General features: G+C 46.2%; 7 protein-coding genes across 9 annotated transcripts; 4 read left to right on the forward strand and 3 right to left on the reverse strand.

Annotated features, from left to right (window-relative positions):
• Nucleotides 1-406: 406 nt before the first annotated feature.
• On the reverse strand, nt 407-1,710 carry LOC136190698 (protein LKAAEAR1-like). 2 transcript variants are annotated; one of them, XM_065978937.1, is made up of 7 exons: nt 1,374-1,700; nt 1,239-1,325; nt 1,093-1,181; nt 969-1,040; nt 852-909; nt 677-799; nt 416-627 (listed from the first exon to the last, which is right to left on the reverse strand). In XM_065978937.1, the coding sequence occupies exons 1-7, from the start codon at nt 1,392-1,394 to the stop codon at nt 562-564; spliced, it is 516 nt and encodes a 171-aa protein (XP_065835009.1). In that variant the 5' UTR covers nt 1,395-1,700; the 3' UTR covers nt 416-561. The 2 variants fall into 2 exon arrangements, with proteins under 2 accessions (XP_065835008.1, XP_065835009.1); XM_065978936.1 differs by having other exon boundaries at nt 407-799; nt 1,374-1,710.
• On the forward strand, nt 1,458-2,547 carry LOC136190701 (uncharacterized). The gene is made up of 5 exons (XM_065978939.1): nt 1,458-1,597; nt 1,827-1,935; nt 1,995-2,108; nt 2,171-2,249; nt 2,310-2,547. Exons 1-5 carry the CDS (start codon nt 1,512-1,514, stop codon nt 2,399-2,401), a joined length of 480 nt encoding a protein of 159 aa, XP_065835011.1. The 5' UTR covers nt 1,458-1,511; the 3' UTR covers nt 2,402-2,547.
• Nucleotides 2,514-3,485, forward strand: LOC136190699 (uncharacterized). The gene is made up of 5 exons (XM_065978938.1): nt 2,514-2,632; nt 2,832-2,940; nt 3,000-3,116; nt 3,168-3,246; nt 3,295-3,485. The coding sequence occupies exons 1-5, from the start codon at nt 2,547-2,549 to the stop codon at nt 3,384-3,386; spliced, it is 483 nt and encodes a 160-aa protein (XP_065835010.1). The 5' UTR covers nt 2,514-2,546; the 3' UTR covers nt 3,387-3,485.
• LOC136190693 (uncharacterized) lies at nt 2,955-6,994 on the reverse strand. Of its 2 annotated transcripts, none has more exons than XM_065978930.1 (21): nt 6,914-6,994; nt 6,752-6,858; nt 6,543-6,660; nt 6,441-6,494; nt 6,319-6,391; nt 5,402-6,269; nt 5,272-5,353; nt 5,155-5,222; nt 5,008-5,100; nt 4,885-4,956; nt 4,786-4,836; nt 4,696-4,737; nt 4,597-4,644; nt 4,479-4,544; nt 4,330-4,427; nt 4,228-4,276; nt 4,093-4,175; nt 3,907-4,038; nt 3,796-3,848; nt 3,651-3,749; nt 2,955-3,597 (listed from the first exon to the last, which is right to left on the reverse strand). In XM_065978930.1, the coding sequence occupies exons 1-21, from the start codon at nt 6,947-6,949 to the stop codon at nt 3,502-3,504; spliced, it is 2,388 nt and encodes a 795-aa protein (XP_065835002.1). In that variant the 5' UTR covers nt 6,950-6,994; the 3' UTR covers nt 2,955-3,501. The 2 variants fall into 2 exon arrangements, with proteins under 2 accessions (XP_065835002.1, XP_065835001.1); XM_065978929.1 differs by having other exon boundaries at nt 5,146-5,222.
• An 8-nt stretch (nt 6,995-7,002) lies between these two features.
• Nucleotides 7,003-8,120, reverse strand: LOC136190696 (uncharacterized). The gene has a single exon (XM_065978933.1). The coding sequence runs from the start codon at nt 8,069-8,071 to the stop codon at nt 7,091-7,093; it is 981 nt and encodes a 326-aa protein (XP_065835005.1). The 5' UTR covers nt 8,072-8,120; the 3' UTR covers nt 7,003-7,090.
• LOC136190695 (sialidase-like) lies at nt 8,097-9,459 on the forward strand. Its single transcript, XM_065978932.1, has 4 exons — nt 8,097-8,275; nt 8,329-8,518; nt 8,574-9,183; nt 9,231-9,459. Exons 1-4 carry the CDS (start codon nt 8,097-8,099, stop codon nt 9,374-9,376), a joined length of 1,125 nt encoding a protein of 374 aa, XP_065835004.1. The 3' UTR covers nt 9,377-9,459.
• A 42-nt stretch (nt 9,460-9,501) lies between these two features.
• LOC136190702 (protein lin-54 homolog) lies at nt 9,502-12,122 on the forward strand. Its single transcript, XM_065978940.1, has 13 exons — nt 9,502-9,562; nt 9,851-10,637; nt 10,705-10,757; nt 10,814-10,891; nt 10,942-11,047; nt 11,104-11,160; nt 11,224-11,257; nt 11,315-11,367; nt 11,419-11,518; nt 11,567-11,663; nt 11,726-11,807; nt 11,868-11,950; nt 12,008-12,122. The coding sequence occupies exons 2-13, from the start codon at nt 9,870-9,872 to the stop codon at nt 12,018-12,020; spliced, it is 1,524 nt and encodes a 507-aa protein (XP_065835012.1). The 5' UTR covers nt 9,502-9,562; nt 9,851-9,869; the 3' UTR covers nt 12,021-12,122.
• Nucleotides 12,123-12,139: the final 17 nt, after the last annotated feature.

Here is a 12,139-nt window from a genome sequence, read left to right on the forward strand (position 1 = left end):
TCGCTTCTCTAACGAAGGGCACTTTGGATCACTTTCTTCCCGACGTGGAAAGGATCAAAGGAGTCTTGAAGGAGCCGTCGAAAAATCAAGAGACTCTAATCGATCAGCTTCAGGAGGAAATCGCCCGCTTTCGCGACGAGAAGATGATCAGCGACGTGACGAGCGTCATCGATGCCATTCCGCACTATCGTCAAAAACTGCAGGCAATTCGCGACGAGATGAATCGCTTGCACGAGCGATCAACGAAGCTGAAGCGACGCGCGAAGAAAATCGAAGAACAGCGCCGACGCGACGATGAAGAACGGCAAAAAGCGCTCGAAAGGGAAAAGCGACGCGAGAAACTTCTCGAAGCGAAGCTACCCGACGAAATGTAGCGTTCGTTATAACTTTTCCTGGCACGCTAATTCAAAAAACGGAGTTAATTAATTAAAAATATTTTGGTACTGTAACGTCATCTCGTCGCCGTAGTTGTACTGTAATGTATGCACCCACATACATAGACAGACATAGACGATCATAATAAATAAAAAGATAAATATTTGACTCTATATTTCTGAAATGTCAGGTCAAATGTCTCCCTAGTGTTAGCCCGCTCTCGTCTTCTAATATAGCCTCGCACCTTTCTCTCTACACCGTAAACGTGTGCACATGTGTACCAGAGCGAGTAAGGTAGTACCTCTGGCTGCCGAAGTAGATCTTTTTTGATGAGCGGTTCTTCTTTTGGAGGCACAAACGCCAGAAAGCGAACGGCGTCTCTTGCCGTCGGCTGGCAAGCGGTGATGTGCTTCAATTCGCGAGTCTTCACCCATCAGGTTTGATCAAATCAACGACCCCTTCTGAGCCCCCATTACCTTCGTCTCAAGGCACTTCACTCTCAAGTCGCGGATTCGATTTCGCGCCTCAGCCGCTCTGAAAAAACGCTTCTTAAGTAATTAAGAAAGACAGAATAGGAAAATCAAGTGACAAACTTCAGTTGTCCCACTAGGACTGAACGCTTTTCTTCGATAATTCTAGCTGACACACATTCCTTCATTTCCTCCCTAAATCAATGAGCTGCATAATCTTTTTAGTAGTAATAGACACGGAATAAACCTGGTCTGCGTCTCTTTTTTCCTGGCTTCCCTGAGTCTTTTCAAACACTGCTCTTTGCTGGCCAATGCTTCCTTCGTCGGAGGCTCGTACTGAAAAAAGGTTTATATAGCAATAGTTAACGCCACGTGCTCGCAAAGTCTGCCTACGGCCATGTAACGACTGACGGCCTGAGGAGGAAGCCGTTTTATCTCCTTGGGACTCAATTGGGCCCAGTTCGAAGGCTTGAACGATTTCTGAACGATAGAAAATGCAAAAACAGTCTGTTGGTTTTGAATTCGTACGTTTTTCGTCTGGTCTTCCATCCGAACGCGTTGCTAGGGTGTGTCCTGACGTTTTGCTCTCTACGTCATAGGAATCCACGTGATTTAGATAAACCACATGACGCGGTTCGTCATTCGCGGGTCGTGACTATTGTCGAAATGCTGAGCCGCATCGTTCTGGTCTTCCTCGTCGTCGCATACGGTGCGAACGCCTATCCGTTGCACGCCAGCTGCAAACTGACCTGGTGAGAAGACGATCTGCCAAAAAGAATCGCGCACCTTTCAATGCGTGCAGTCGAAAATTGTTGGGCGCGAAAACAGGCGCCAGTTAAAGAAAAGTTCCTAAATAGAAATCGTAACGTTTGGCCGAACAGAACGCGACTGAGTCATTGACCTTTACCTCTGTTGAGCTCAGTTCTTGTGGGAGTGCAGGGGATGACGTCAGAGAGAGTCTAATCTCTGTGTCGATTCCAGGTCGTTTCCCAACACAAATTGCTCGACGGTCAACACGGCTCTTGTCAATCAGATCAAAAAATGGGGTCCCAACACAGCTTGCGGCAGCACAGAGAAGTGTCTGTATACGGTACATATAACATCATAAACAATGGATGCGTTTCGCATACAATATTCATTTGTTTTTAGCTCAAAGATAGTAGCAGCTCTGCGTTGAAACTGACTCACAAGACCCCTGTTCACAAGTACGTGGACGACGTTTCGTTTGCCTTTGACGGAAGCGGCGCGTCTTGCACAGTCCACGTATGCCAATGAGTTTTCTTCCCTTATGACCTTTTCTCTACATTGTTTTTTTGTTCTACTAGGGTTACTCGACGTCTGAGACGTGGTATGCCGTCTTGGATGACGGAACGAACTATTGCAACATGCACAATCTGTTGACAGGTAATATCGGGGAGTTGTGCTTTAAACCGTTCTACCTTGTCTAAGTGAGTCATCGTGCAGGTGCCGGATTGGACAGTAATTCCGGTTTTGCTGAAACAACTAGCAATAGTGACTGCACCGAATACACTTCTGCTAACTGTGGAAAGTATTAGCTGCAAGTCACGCGTGCAGTGCTTCAAACTGCTTCGCTCTTTTCTTTCATTTTGAGTATGTCGTGTTGCTAGAAATTATTGCTATCACTTGTATCCACGCCCTCTACGTACGGGTCGTTTCGCTAAAAAAATTCGTTCGGTCGCTATGTCGTGGTGCAGCGTTCTCGTCTTGCTCGTCGTCGCGTGCGCCGCATCTGCCTATCCAATACATGCCAGCTGCATTCTATCTTGGTGAGAAGTTACCTGCAGCGCGTTCGATCGCTACTGTGATCGCTCGACCTTCGTTTTCGTTCGTGCTTTCGTTTTCCTCGTCCGCTCGCGTGAGACCCCAGTAGTTTCGCTGGGAGCAGGGGCAACTGCGTGCCTGGTGCTTCGCCTACCTCTCTCTATATGGCGCCTCGAATCACGCGTGCATTGTTTATGTACGCAGGTCATTTCCTAACACCAACTGCTCGTTTGTGAACGTCGCTCTAGTCTCTCAGATAAAGAACTGGGGTATGAACACTCCATGCGGTAGCACGGAGAAATGCCGGTATCAGGTACAATGACGTCATTTACGGGGGTGCGCATGCGGTCGAGTGTTGTTACAATTTTTTAGCTCAAATCGAGTAGCAGCAAAAAGTTGAAATTGACTCACTCGACTCCCGTCCGCAATTACACTGATTGCATCGAGTTTTCATTCTTCCCAAAGAAAAAATTCGGTTGCGAAGTCTATGTGAGTCGAACCCCCCAATTTTTAGAGCGTCGATTTTCAAGCTCTTTATAGGGTTTCTCGATTTCTGAAATTTGGTACGCGTTGTTAGACTTTGGAACGAACTATTGCAACATGCACAACTTATTGACTGGTGGGTACGATGTCGAGGCAGCTGCATAGAAACGCTGTTGGCGTTTAGGTGCCGGCTTGGATAAAGCCCGTGGGTTTGTTGAGAAAACAGACAACAGCATATGCACCGAATACACCACTGCCAATTGCAATAAGTACTAGCTCTAATTGAGAGCTAGTGTTCTGCCTTTGCGTTCGTTGACTGTTTGTTTGTCTGTCTCGAATGTTTCTCCCAAAGTGATATATAGTATGTGCTCTTTACGGTGATCCTTTTACTTTATTGGACTCTTGCTCGGACAAGTGACGCTGTTATCTTCTGCTGTAACAATTCCTGCTTGAGACCCCTAAGCTCTGCTTCTAGTTTCTCTCTTGCCTATATTAAAGTGCTAATGAGATGCCCTATTCTTTTCTTCTGTGTTTGCTCACCTGATGCTCGTTTTTTAGCCGCGTTTCCGCCTGTTTTACATTTCGTCGCAGTTCCGCTATGTCACTGTTTAGCTTAGCACATTGAATCTTTATGTTGCTCTGGCAAACGAAATCGAATTGCTAGCCAACACGTGGGCTCCTTTACCTGTTGAGAAGGAAACAAGCCTTCTTGAACGTTCTTTGCATGATTCCGTTTGCCTAGAAAAAAATGAAAAATGAAATTATTTTGGTTACAACGGTTTGCATGCAAGGAAACCGTTGTTTAGCCTTTCGATTCGGTTCTGCACTAGAGCGAGGTGTAGTTGCTGCTGCAATTTTGCACACTGTTGTTCGAGCTGCAAAGTCGTTTTCTTTTCTGATAGAAATCTCTTTTTCCACAAACTTTCACCTGAAATCAAATAACCAATGAGAGAGTGTTTAATAGCAGGAGTAAGACAAGTACTTTCGTAACGAGACTTTTGCAATTTTATTTGTAGGGATCTAGCTTGAGCGACGAGCAGTCCGTGACGAGTTGTAAGATCATCTCTAGTACAATAACTCAATGAGGCTCTGTGCAAGTAACTGCAAGTTATTTAACCGTTCGGCAAAAATAGTCGTTAATTCGCCACCGGAATCTGGACGACTTTCTATCACAAAAGCGTTATAGTTCGTCAGGGCTTAATCAGCGAGAGACACACACCTTGCTTTTTCCGTTGCATCTTTTCTTGAAAGTTTTGAGCGTGTTTGATTGAGGTTTCGGCTGCTTGCACCTCGGGCTTAGAGGCCGCCTTCGATACCCTATTTACTAGATGTTTTATGTATAAAATCTATATCTTTTGCAAACTATACCAGAGCGAAGGACCAGAGCCTAATGTTTGTTGCTTATGCCTTCCGTTGGGAGGGTTTACTCGTCGTCTATAGAGCCCACAATAATGAGTCGATCCTCTGTTGCATGTATAGAATTTACCTTAGTGAGTCTTGGTCCTTCTCTCCGGCAAATTTAACTCTGTTATGCCTGTAAAACGTGATCAGGATTTATTAATCGCGTAAATTAATTTGATCTTACTTTGTAGACACGGTTTTGTCTGACCGTTGAAGTGATTCTTTTCTGAAATTCAGAGAGCTGGAAAAGTCATAGAATGCATATTGGACCCACTTGGAAGGTTCAGCTGTCCCACTCCGTTTTTCGCTAATCACACGTTCCTGCCTACAGAAAAACCGTCCATATCTTTCAACCAAGAGGATAGTCTTGCACTTGTCTGCCAAACAGTCGGAGGACGCTGATTTCCTTTTATCGAGAGCTACAGTTGTGCTCCTCACTCTCAGGCTACACAAATATTTTCGTTCATTAGTACCATTTTTAAAATTCTATTTATACCTTTCTGCCGAAGAATTTGAAGATTGCCGTGTTGCAGGAATCTCCTCTTTTTCATACCCCCCATTCGCGGTAGACTCGACTCTCTGCTCTCCCCTGTAACACATGATATACACACAAGAGTGGTCTAAACGTGCGTACAGCATATACTGGGCAGCATCAACGTGGGGATCTGAATCTTGGCTGATGATGGTGCTATTGATGCTACTATCCCTTGACTTGAGAGACATCAAAGGCACGTGGTTTACATATAAATCAAATGCATACCATTTGCAACTGAAACTCGTTTGATTTGCGTTCGCTCGAATCCTGAGCCGTTTGACTTTCTACCCCACGATGAAACGAATCTCTAAATTACTACTGACATATGTATTGCAACTGTAAATATTAGATTAACCTCAAAAGTTCCAATTCTTTATTTGCACGACTATTTTTCGAGTCGGCAGTAGCATGGAACTGTGAACCTCGGCGTTCCTCCAGCAAGTAGTGTACTTGGAGCTGAGGGCTGTTACTGACGAGCCCGTCATTGATTTGCCGATTGTCACCGTTCCTTTTATCCTCTGTTACAATGTATCGACTTCTGTTAGAATCCAACAGGCGTGGTGATCCACCCTTTGCTTCTCTCATTCGCCCAGACAAGCTCGGAGGAGGAGTTTGATTTCGGTCCATACTCAGGGGAGTTCGAGTGTCTTGATAGCGTCGCATTTTTGTGGCTACCCTATCTGTTTGATGAAGATATGCTGAAAGCTGACGGGGCTGGTTATTGGTCGAAAGAGCGTTCTGTGCTGTTAATTCTGTGTCCTTCTCAGCGGCCTCAAGCCGTCCACGCGAACGTCCTGACATGCCCGTGGGAACGTCGCGTGGCTGGTCTGCCAATTTTCCAAAAAGTGCGGCTTCGAATCCAGCTGTAGCTTCGGCCAGTTGAGCAGGTGCCAATCCTTCCGGCGATAGCTGATCGTGCTGAATTGTTTCATCGCTTGAATCCGGATCGCGAGAGCCTTCCACATCCACACCGTCTCGTGGCTGAGAATGGGTACCAGCTTCTCCTTGATGGTAAGTCCTGTGACCATTAAAGTTTCTGTGACTCTGATCTGCATTGTAAAAATTTGAACGTAATTCTATTGGATAATCGTTGTTCTCGCTTCCTGGCATTCCAGGCTGGCCAAGAGCCTTTTCATCACACTCAATTCCAGTTAGACTTGATGATACTCCTTGAACGGAATTCGAACCGTTATTTGCTGTCGTATCAGAGTCAAACTCAAAATCTAGACTAAAATGCAGACTATATGACGTTTCTTTTATTCTGCTACGCACCACTAAAGGCTTTAGAAGAATAGTCAGATGACAAACGATTGGATGACAATAGGTATATTTCAGGTGATGATGTCTACAATTATTTTTGAGCACATGACCATGAAACAAAGCTAATAACTCACGTAAGGAGGAATGTAGTGTTTTGCTGTGATTTCTCCCTCCTGCTTAGCGGAGACCTAGTCAAATGCACTACATAAATTAACAGGAAACTTCATGTCTTTTACCTGAGCCAAACTTTTTCCAACTAGTCTCAGAAACAGAAAAGTTTTTGGAACATCCTTTGTAACCAACTGAATTTGAATTTCGTGACGCAATTGTTTTAATTCCATTTCAGGATAAATACTACAGTACAAGATCACACCCCCGGATAATGGCGAAACTGAAGCCTTTTCTACTTAGTTAGCCGCTAAACTGCTTCGAGACCATTACGTACCGTACAAATCCAACAGAAACGGCTTCAAGGCATGCAGAACTAAACGTCCATCGGACGTCTGTTCGCCATTGCTCGGGCGGAATGACGAGAACGTGCAAGTCCACCAGCTATAACAACAACGACACGTTTCTAAGTCAGGAAAAGGCAAAAACTAGACCGTACGCGGTCCGATTCAGCTCGTCCTTCATCCATCACCATGAACCGGATGTAAACTGCACGTGTTGCCCCTTGATACGGTACGACGAGCGCGCTAGGAATTCTGAACATGTGTACGAGAAACAAGCAAACAGACAAAACGATTCGAACGAGTAAGAAAAAAAGAGTGAGTAAGAAAGAGAGTTAGTGCAAACCTAATTGTTCTTTGATGCCAGGAGAGAATCTGGCTCCATCCAGTTTGGCTCCAGTGAAACAAGCACGTCCAGAAAGATTGCTGTTTTCAAAATCTGCATCTCTTAAATCAGCATTGGTAAAGTCAACATTAGTTAAGAGGCTATTTCTGAAATTAGCTTTTCTAAGAATACTTCCAACGAAAGATGCTCCGTAGGTAAATTTTCTTGATGAAAAGTCAAGTCCAGACAAGTTTTTGAATTTATATGTGACTTGCTTTTTCGCAACCCAGGAGCCTTGTAGTAATGATCCATTTTGTGAATAAAAAGTGCAAGCTTTGCTTCGAAAACAGCTATCAACGTCATCCTGAGGAACAGCAGGCAAACCCCTTCCTTCCAAAAATTTCAGCAGCCCCTGAAGCTGATAAAAATCAGCCTCGACTTCTAGTTCTTTTACTATTTGAGGATCACTAGGAAGGCATCCCTCTTTCACAATTCCATCCCTTAAATAATTCAAAATATAGCGAAAGTGGGTGCCGTCTCGATCAATAAAATAATAGCCGTCTTCATCCTGAATGAGCTTGTGTCGACCGCTAAACATTGCCTCCAACATAGAACCAGGCTCGCTGCAAAGGGTTTCCAAAGACGTAGTAAATTTCGTGCCACCAATGTCAAGTTTGATTTTTGACGATTGAAACTTGTAAACGCCTTCCATCGCCTTCTTCTGCTCTTCCAATTTCTCGCGCTCCTTTCGAATTTCTCCCATTGCAGCCGCTTTTTCAGCCGTCAGCTCTTTCCGTTCGGCTTCCATTTCGTCACGAAACTCGCGTCGTTTTCTGCTCATCAACTCCTCTACTGCCACTGCACCTTTCTGCAAACGGTTTTGGATGCCCGTTAGCTGCTGCATAACGGGAGCAACCCGTTGCATTTCGGAAATAACCGTTTGAATAGGCTCTTCCCATTGATCGGACTGCGATTTGGCCCAAAGAGACATTTTTTATCCGGGAGCTTCAAATAGAATGTCTGCTTCGCTTCGGCAGGGATATAACTGGCTTCGGTTCGTGTTTGTGTTCCTTTTCAGGGCTATCCTGTCGGATGTAGACGTCTTTCACTACGGCGACAACGGTCTCCCTTGCTACCGAATTCCAGCACTCTTAGCAACGTCGAAAGGATCGCTCTTGGCCTTTTCGAACGCGAGGTTAGAACCTTAGATCATCAAAGAGAAGCAGCTTAATTAATTGTACACTCTAGAAACTGGACTGGAGATAACTGCTACCCGGACTACATCAAACGAGCGTGCAACGAAACGTCGTGCAACGTCTACGTGTCGTCGAGACGAAGTCCGGACGGCGGAAAAACGTGGGGTCCCATTGTTTACCATCAATTGGGAGTCCTCGGAACCGTCGTCTACGACAAAGTCCATTCACACATCGTAGTCCAGGCAACAACAATCAAGTTCAATTATATTATTATTATTATGTGTTATTTTTCGCCAGTACTGTGTCGGAGAAGGGAACTGCAAGACCAATCGTTCGACTCATCAAATGATCTCCATTGACGATGGATTGACTTTTTCTCAGCCGACTCCAGTCGATCAGTACCTCGGCAAATTTCCTGGCGTTCATCCGTGTTGCGGCGAGGCTCTTCAACTTCCATCAGGTCGTCTTGTCTTCTGCGCTATACACGGCGAATCCCCACGCTCACACGTGACTGTTTACTACAGCGACAACGGTGGCCAAACGTACCAATCGTCTCCAACTGCTGGCGACCAAATGAAGGATATGGGAGAATGCACTATGGCTCTCTTATCCAACGGTTCTATCTACATGAACATGAGGCCTCACATCAATCCGGAAATGTGTGACTGCCGAGCATATGCTGTGAGCGATGACAGCGGGGAAAGCTGGCATGGGCCATACTATGACAGGGATCTCCTAAACGGAGAAGGCTGTGAGGCGTCTGTACTAGGAATAGGAAGTGGCACCGTGTTCTTCTCTAATCCCTATTCTACGTCAGCCAGTCGAGCTAATATGACAGTTCTTCGAAGCGACGACAATGCACAAACCTGGTCAAAGATATATCAAGTTAACAACGGATTAGCCGGATGTAAAGGGGGAATTTTATTTCTAATTGTTAAATAATATTAATTTTAGATTCATCGTTGGCTCAACTTCCCTGGGATGATTACTACGTGGGCCTTCTGTATGAAACAGGTGCCCCTGGTTGCAACGAGTCTGCGTGCAAAATTGTCTACACGGAGGTACCGAAAGACCTCGCAATGTTTTCACCTATTGATTGAATACTTTTACCTATATCTATCACGCACGTATTGTTTTTGAATATCTATCACGTCGCACGTGTTGAAGCACGTGCTCACTTTTACGTCACCGCATTAACGCGCGCACGTTCTCGAGAGTCGTCCAAACAGGGCCGCGCGTCGTTCGGAGTGGTTTTCACCGTCTTTCGTCGAGCCGAAGAGCGCCGCGTAGGTTCGTACTGTTTCAGCAAGTCGATCGAACTGCGTCGCGTTCGGCGCAAACTCGATAGCGAGGCGCACGGCCCCGATTCGTTCGCGCGATAACGCGCACACTCGCATACCAACCCGTTTTCGCTCGCGAACGACGCTCGCTCGAGCCGCAGTCACTTGCAGACATCTCCGTATTGCAAAGCGAAACGTAGATCGTCGAGGAGGGGGTCCCTGACGTCGCGCCGGCGATTTTTACGCGTGAGCCGACTAGCGATGCCCAAAGAGCTCGTTCGCTCTTCTTAACAGATCGGACAGCCCTTGCACAATGAGCAGCGAATCGGCGTCCAACCCAACGACGACGTCCTCAAGCGGTGCCGCCGCCGCTCAACCGGCTCCCGTCGCCGCCGCCTCCGCTTCACTGCCGCGTCACGTGACCCCTGTGATGATCGGAAGCAAACCGATTCTCGTTTCGGCCGCCGCCGCCGCTTCGTCGTCGTCGCCGGCCCAATTTGCACCTGATCAGCGGAGAGTCATTCTGCCGTCGTCGTCGTCGTCGTCGTCGTCGTCGTCGTCGTCAAACCAAGTCGTCATCATTCGTCCTGGGACGGGAAACTCGGCTTCGGCGTCGATGATTTCCGGTGGCGGAAGTGTCGTTCGATCTCCCGTAAAAGTCGTCGGTTCTCCGCTCAAGGCGATTCCTCTCGGATCGACGGCCGTTCCCTTTGTGCCCGTTCAGCAGATCGTCATCAACGCCCAGCAGCTCACTGTCGAACAGCGACAGCTTCTTCAGCAGCGTTCTCAAACGCTCGCCTCAAAACTGACGACTAAGACTCTGCCCGCAACCGTGCCGGTCACCACGTGGCAGCAGAATAATCCTCGCATCGCAGTGGCTCCCGCTCAGGGAAAAACGATTGTGAGCGCGCTGAAGACGACGACGACTGCGGCGGCGACTCAGATAAAGGGTCTCGTGCAAATACAGCCCAAGCCACCGCATTTTATCACAATTCAGCAGCCGCAGGCGGTACAGCAGCTTAGTGGCGCTAGTACCCAAGGAAGGACTGTTGTGAATTTGTCGTCCTCTGCAATATCTCAGGTAACACAGTTGGAGGGCTTTTGATGTTTCGTATTGAAACGAAACTTGCGGCGTTTTTTTTTTTCAGATAAGCAATGCTGGAGGGTTTCAGCCAATCGGATTTTCTGGTTCTGATACAAAGTAAGGAAGAGAACAACAATTCATGGCGATAGATCGAGCGAGGCTTTTTCCGTCAGGAGTTTTCCGGCCGATTCTCCGACTCCGATAAAGACGAGAAAGAAGTGCAATTGCTCTCGTTCGCAATGCCTCAAATTGTACGAGATGACGTCCACACCTCTGTTTCATTGATGGCCTTATGTTTTAGATATTGCGAGTGCTTTGCCAACGGAGAGTTTTGCGATCAGGACTGCAATTGTCAGAACTGTCACAACACGCTCAACCACGAAGAAGCTAGAACGCAAGCCATCAAAGTAGACGACATGTCATTGACGTCAGGCGTAGCGCTTCTATCGACTTTGATTTGTAGGCTTGCCTCAGTAGAAACGCTCTCGCTTTTCATCCTAAAATCGGGAAATCAAGAGTTGTACGGAAGAGTAGCAGATACTGGAGAATTCCTTATTGTTATTGGGTTTTTTTTGTTGATTAGAAGGACCACCAAGGAGGCAGATCCCATATCAGAGGTGAGTTTCATTAGCTACAAGCTATTCTTTCTTTCTTATAGACTTTAATTAACGTAGGGTGCAATTGCAAACGCTCTGGATGTCTGAAGAATTACTGCGAATGCTACGAGGTGAAAGTGATATTTTACTGCCCCTCCTATTACCTATAAGTACACTTTTAGGCTAAAGTACTTTGCACGAGCTTATGTCACTGCGTTGGGTGCAAAAACTATGAAGAGAGTCCTGAGCGAAAGACCCTAATGCACTTGGCTGACGCTGCGGGTGTGTGTAGTGCAGTTTTCTCTAGCCTCTAGTAGATTTTTCTTGCAGTCGTTCGAAAGGAGCAACAGCAATCCGCCAAGGTCCACCTGACTTCACATATCGATTCGGTTCCGGTGCAAATATCTGGAGCTAGTGCCCATGAAAGGTGAAGAGCATAAGATCAGCGCACTTGAGAGAAAGAGAGAGTGGAACGCTTATTCTATTTAGGCTGCCATTTAGCTTTCTTACTTCGGATGTGATCGAGGCTACGTGCAAGTGTATGATAGATAAAGCGAGTGAAGCAGAAAACGTAGAAGAAATATGCCTACTGTAGTGATTCGTGTCTGGACTTTTTCCTTGTTGTGTTCAGGAGTTTGACGGTGAAGCGGCTGTTCTGCGTGAATTTAGCCATTGCCTTACTCAAATCGTCAATGCTTCTCAAAAGGCTCGAAAGTAAGAAAATCGTGTCTGATTGCTTCTTGAATCAATAATTCTGAATTTCATTTGCAGTCAATCAGAGTGAAAAGGATTATTGGTTGAGTTTTTGTAGCTGCTATTTCCTTTGCAAGGAATCCTGGAGTTAAGTAAATGAAATAAATACAGTACACTTGTGTGGGTGAGGGTGGGTTGTTGAAATGTTGT

This window comes from Oscarella lobularis, chromosome 8, assembly GCF_947507565.1.
Source record: "Oscarella lobularis chromosome 8, ooOscLobu1.1, whole genome shotgun sequence".
In the NCBI taxonomy this organism is placed as follows: domain Eukaryota; kingdom Metazoa; phylum Porifera; class Homoscleromorpha; order Homosclerophorida; family Oscarellidae; genus Oscarella; species Oscarella lobularis.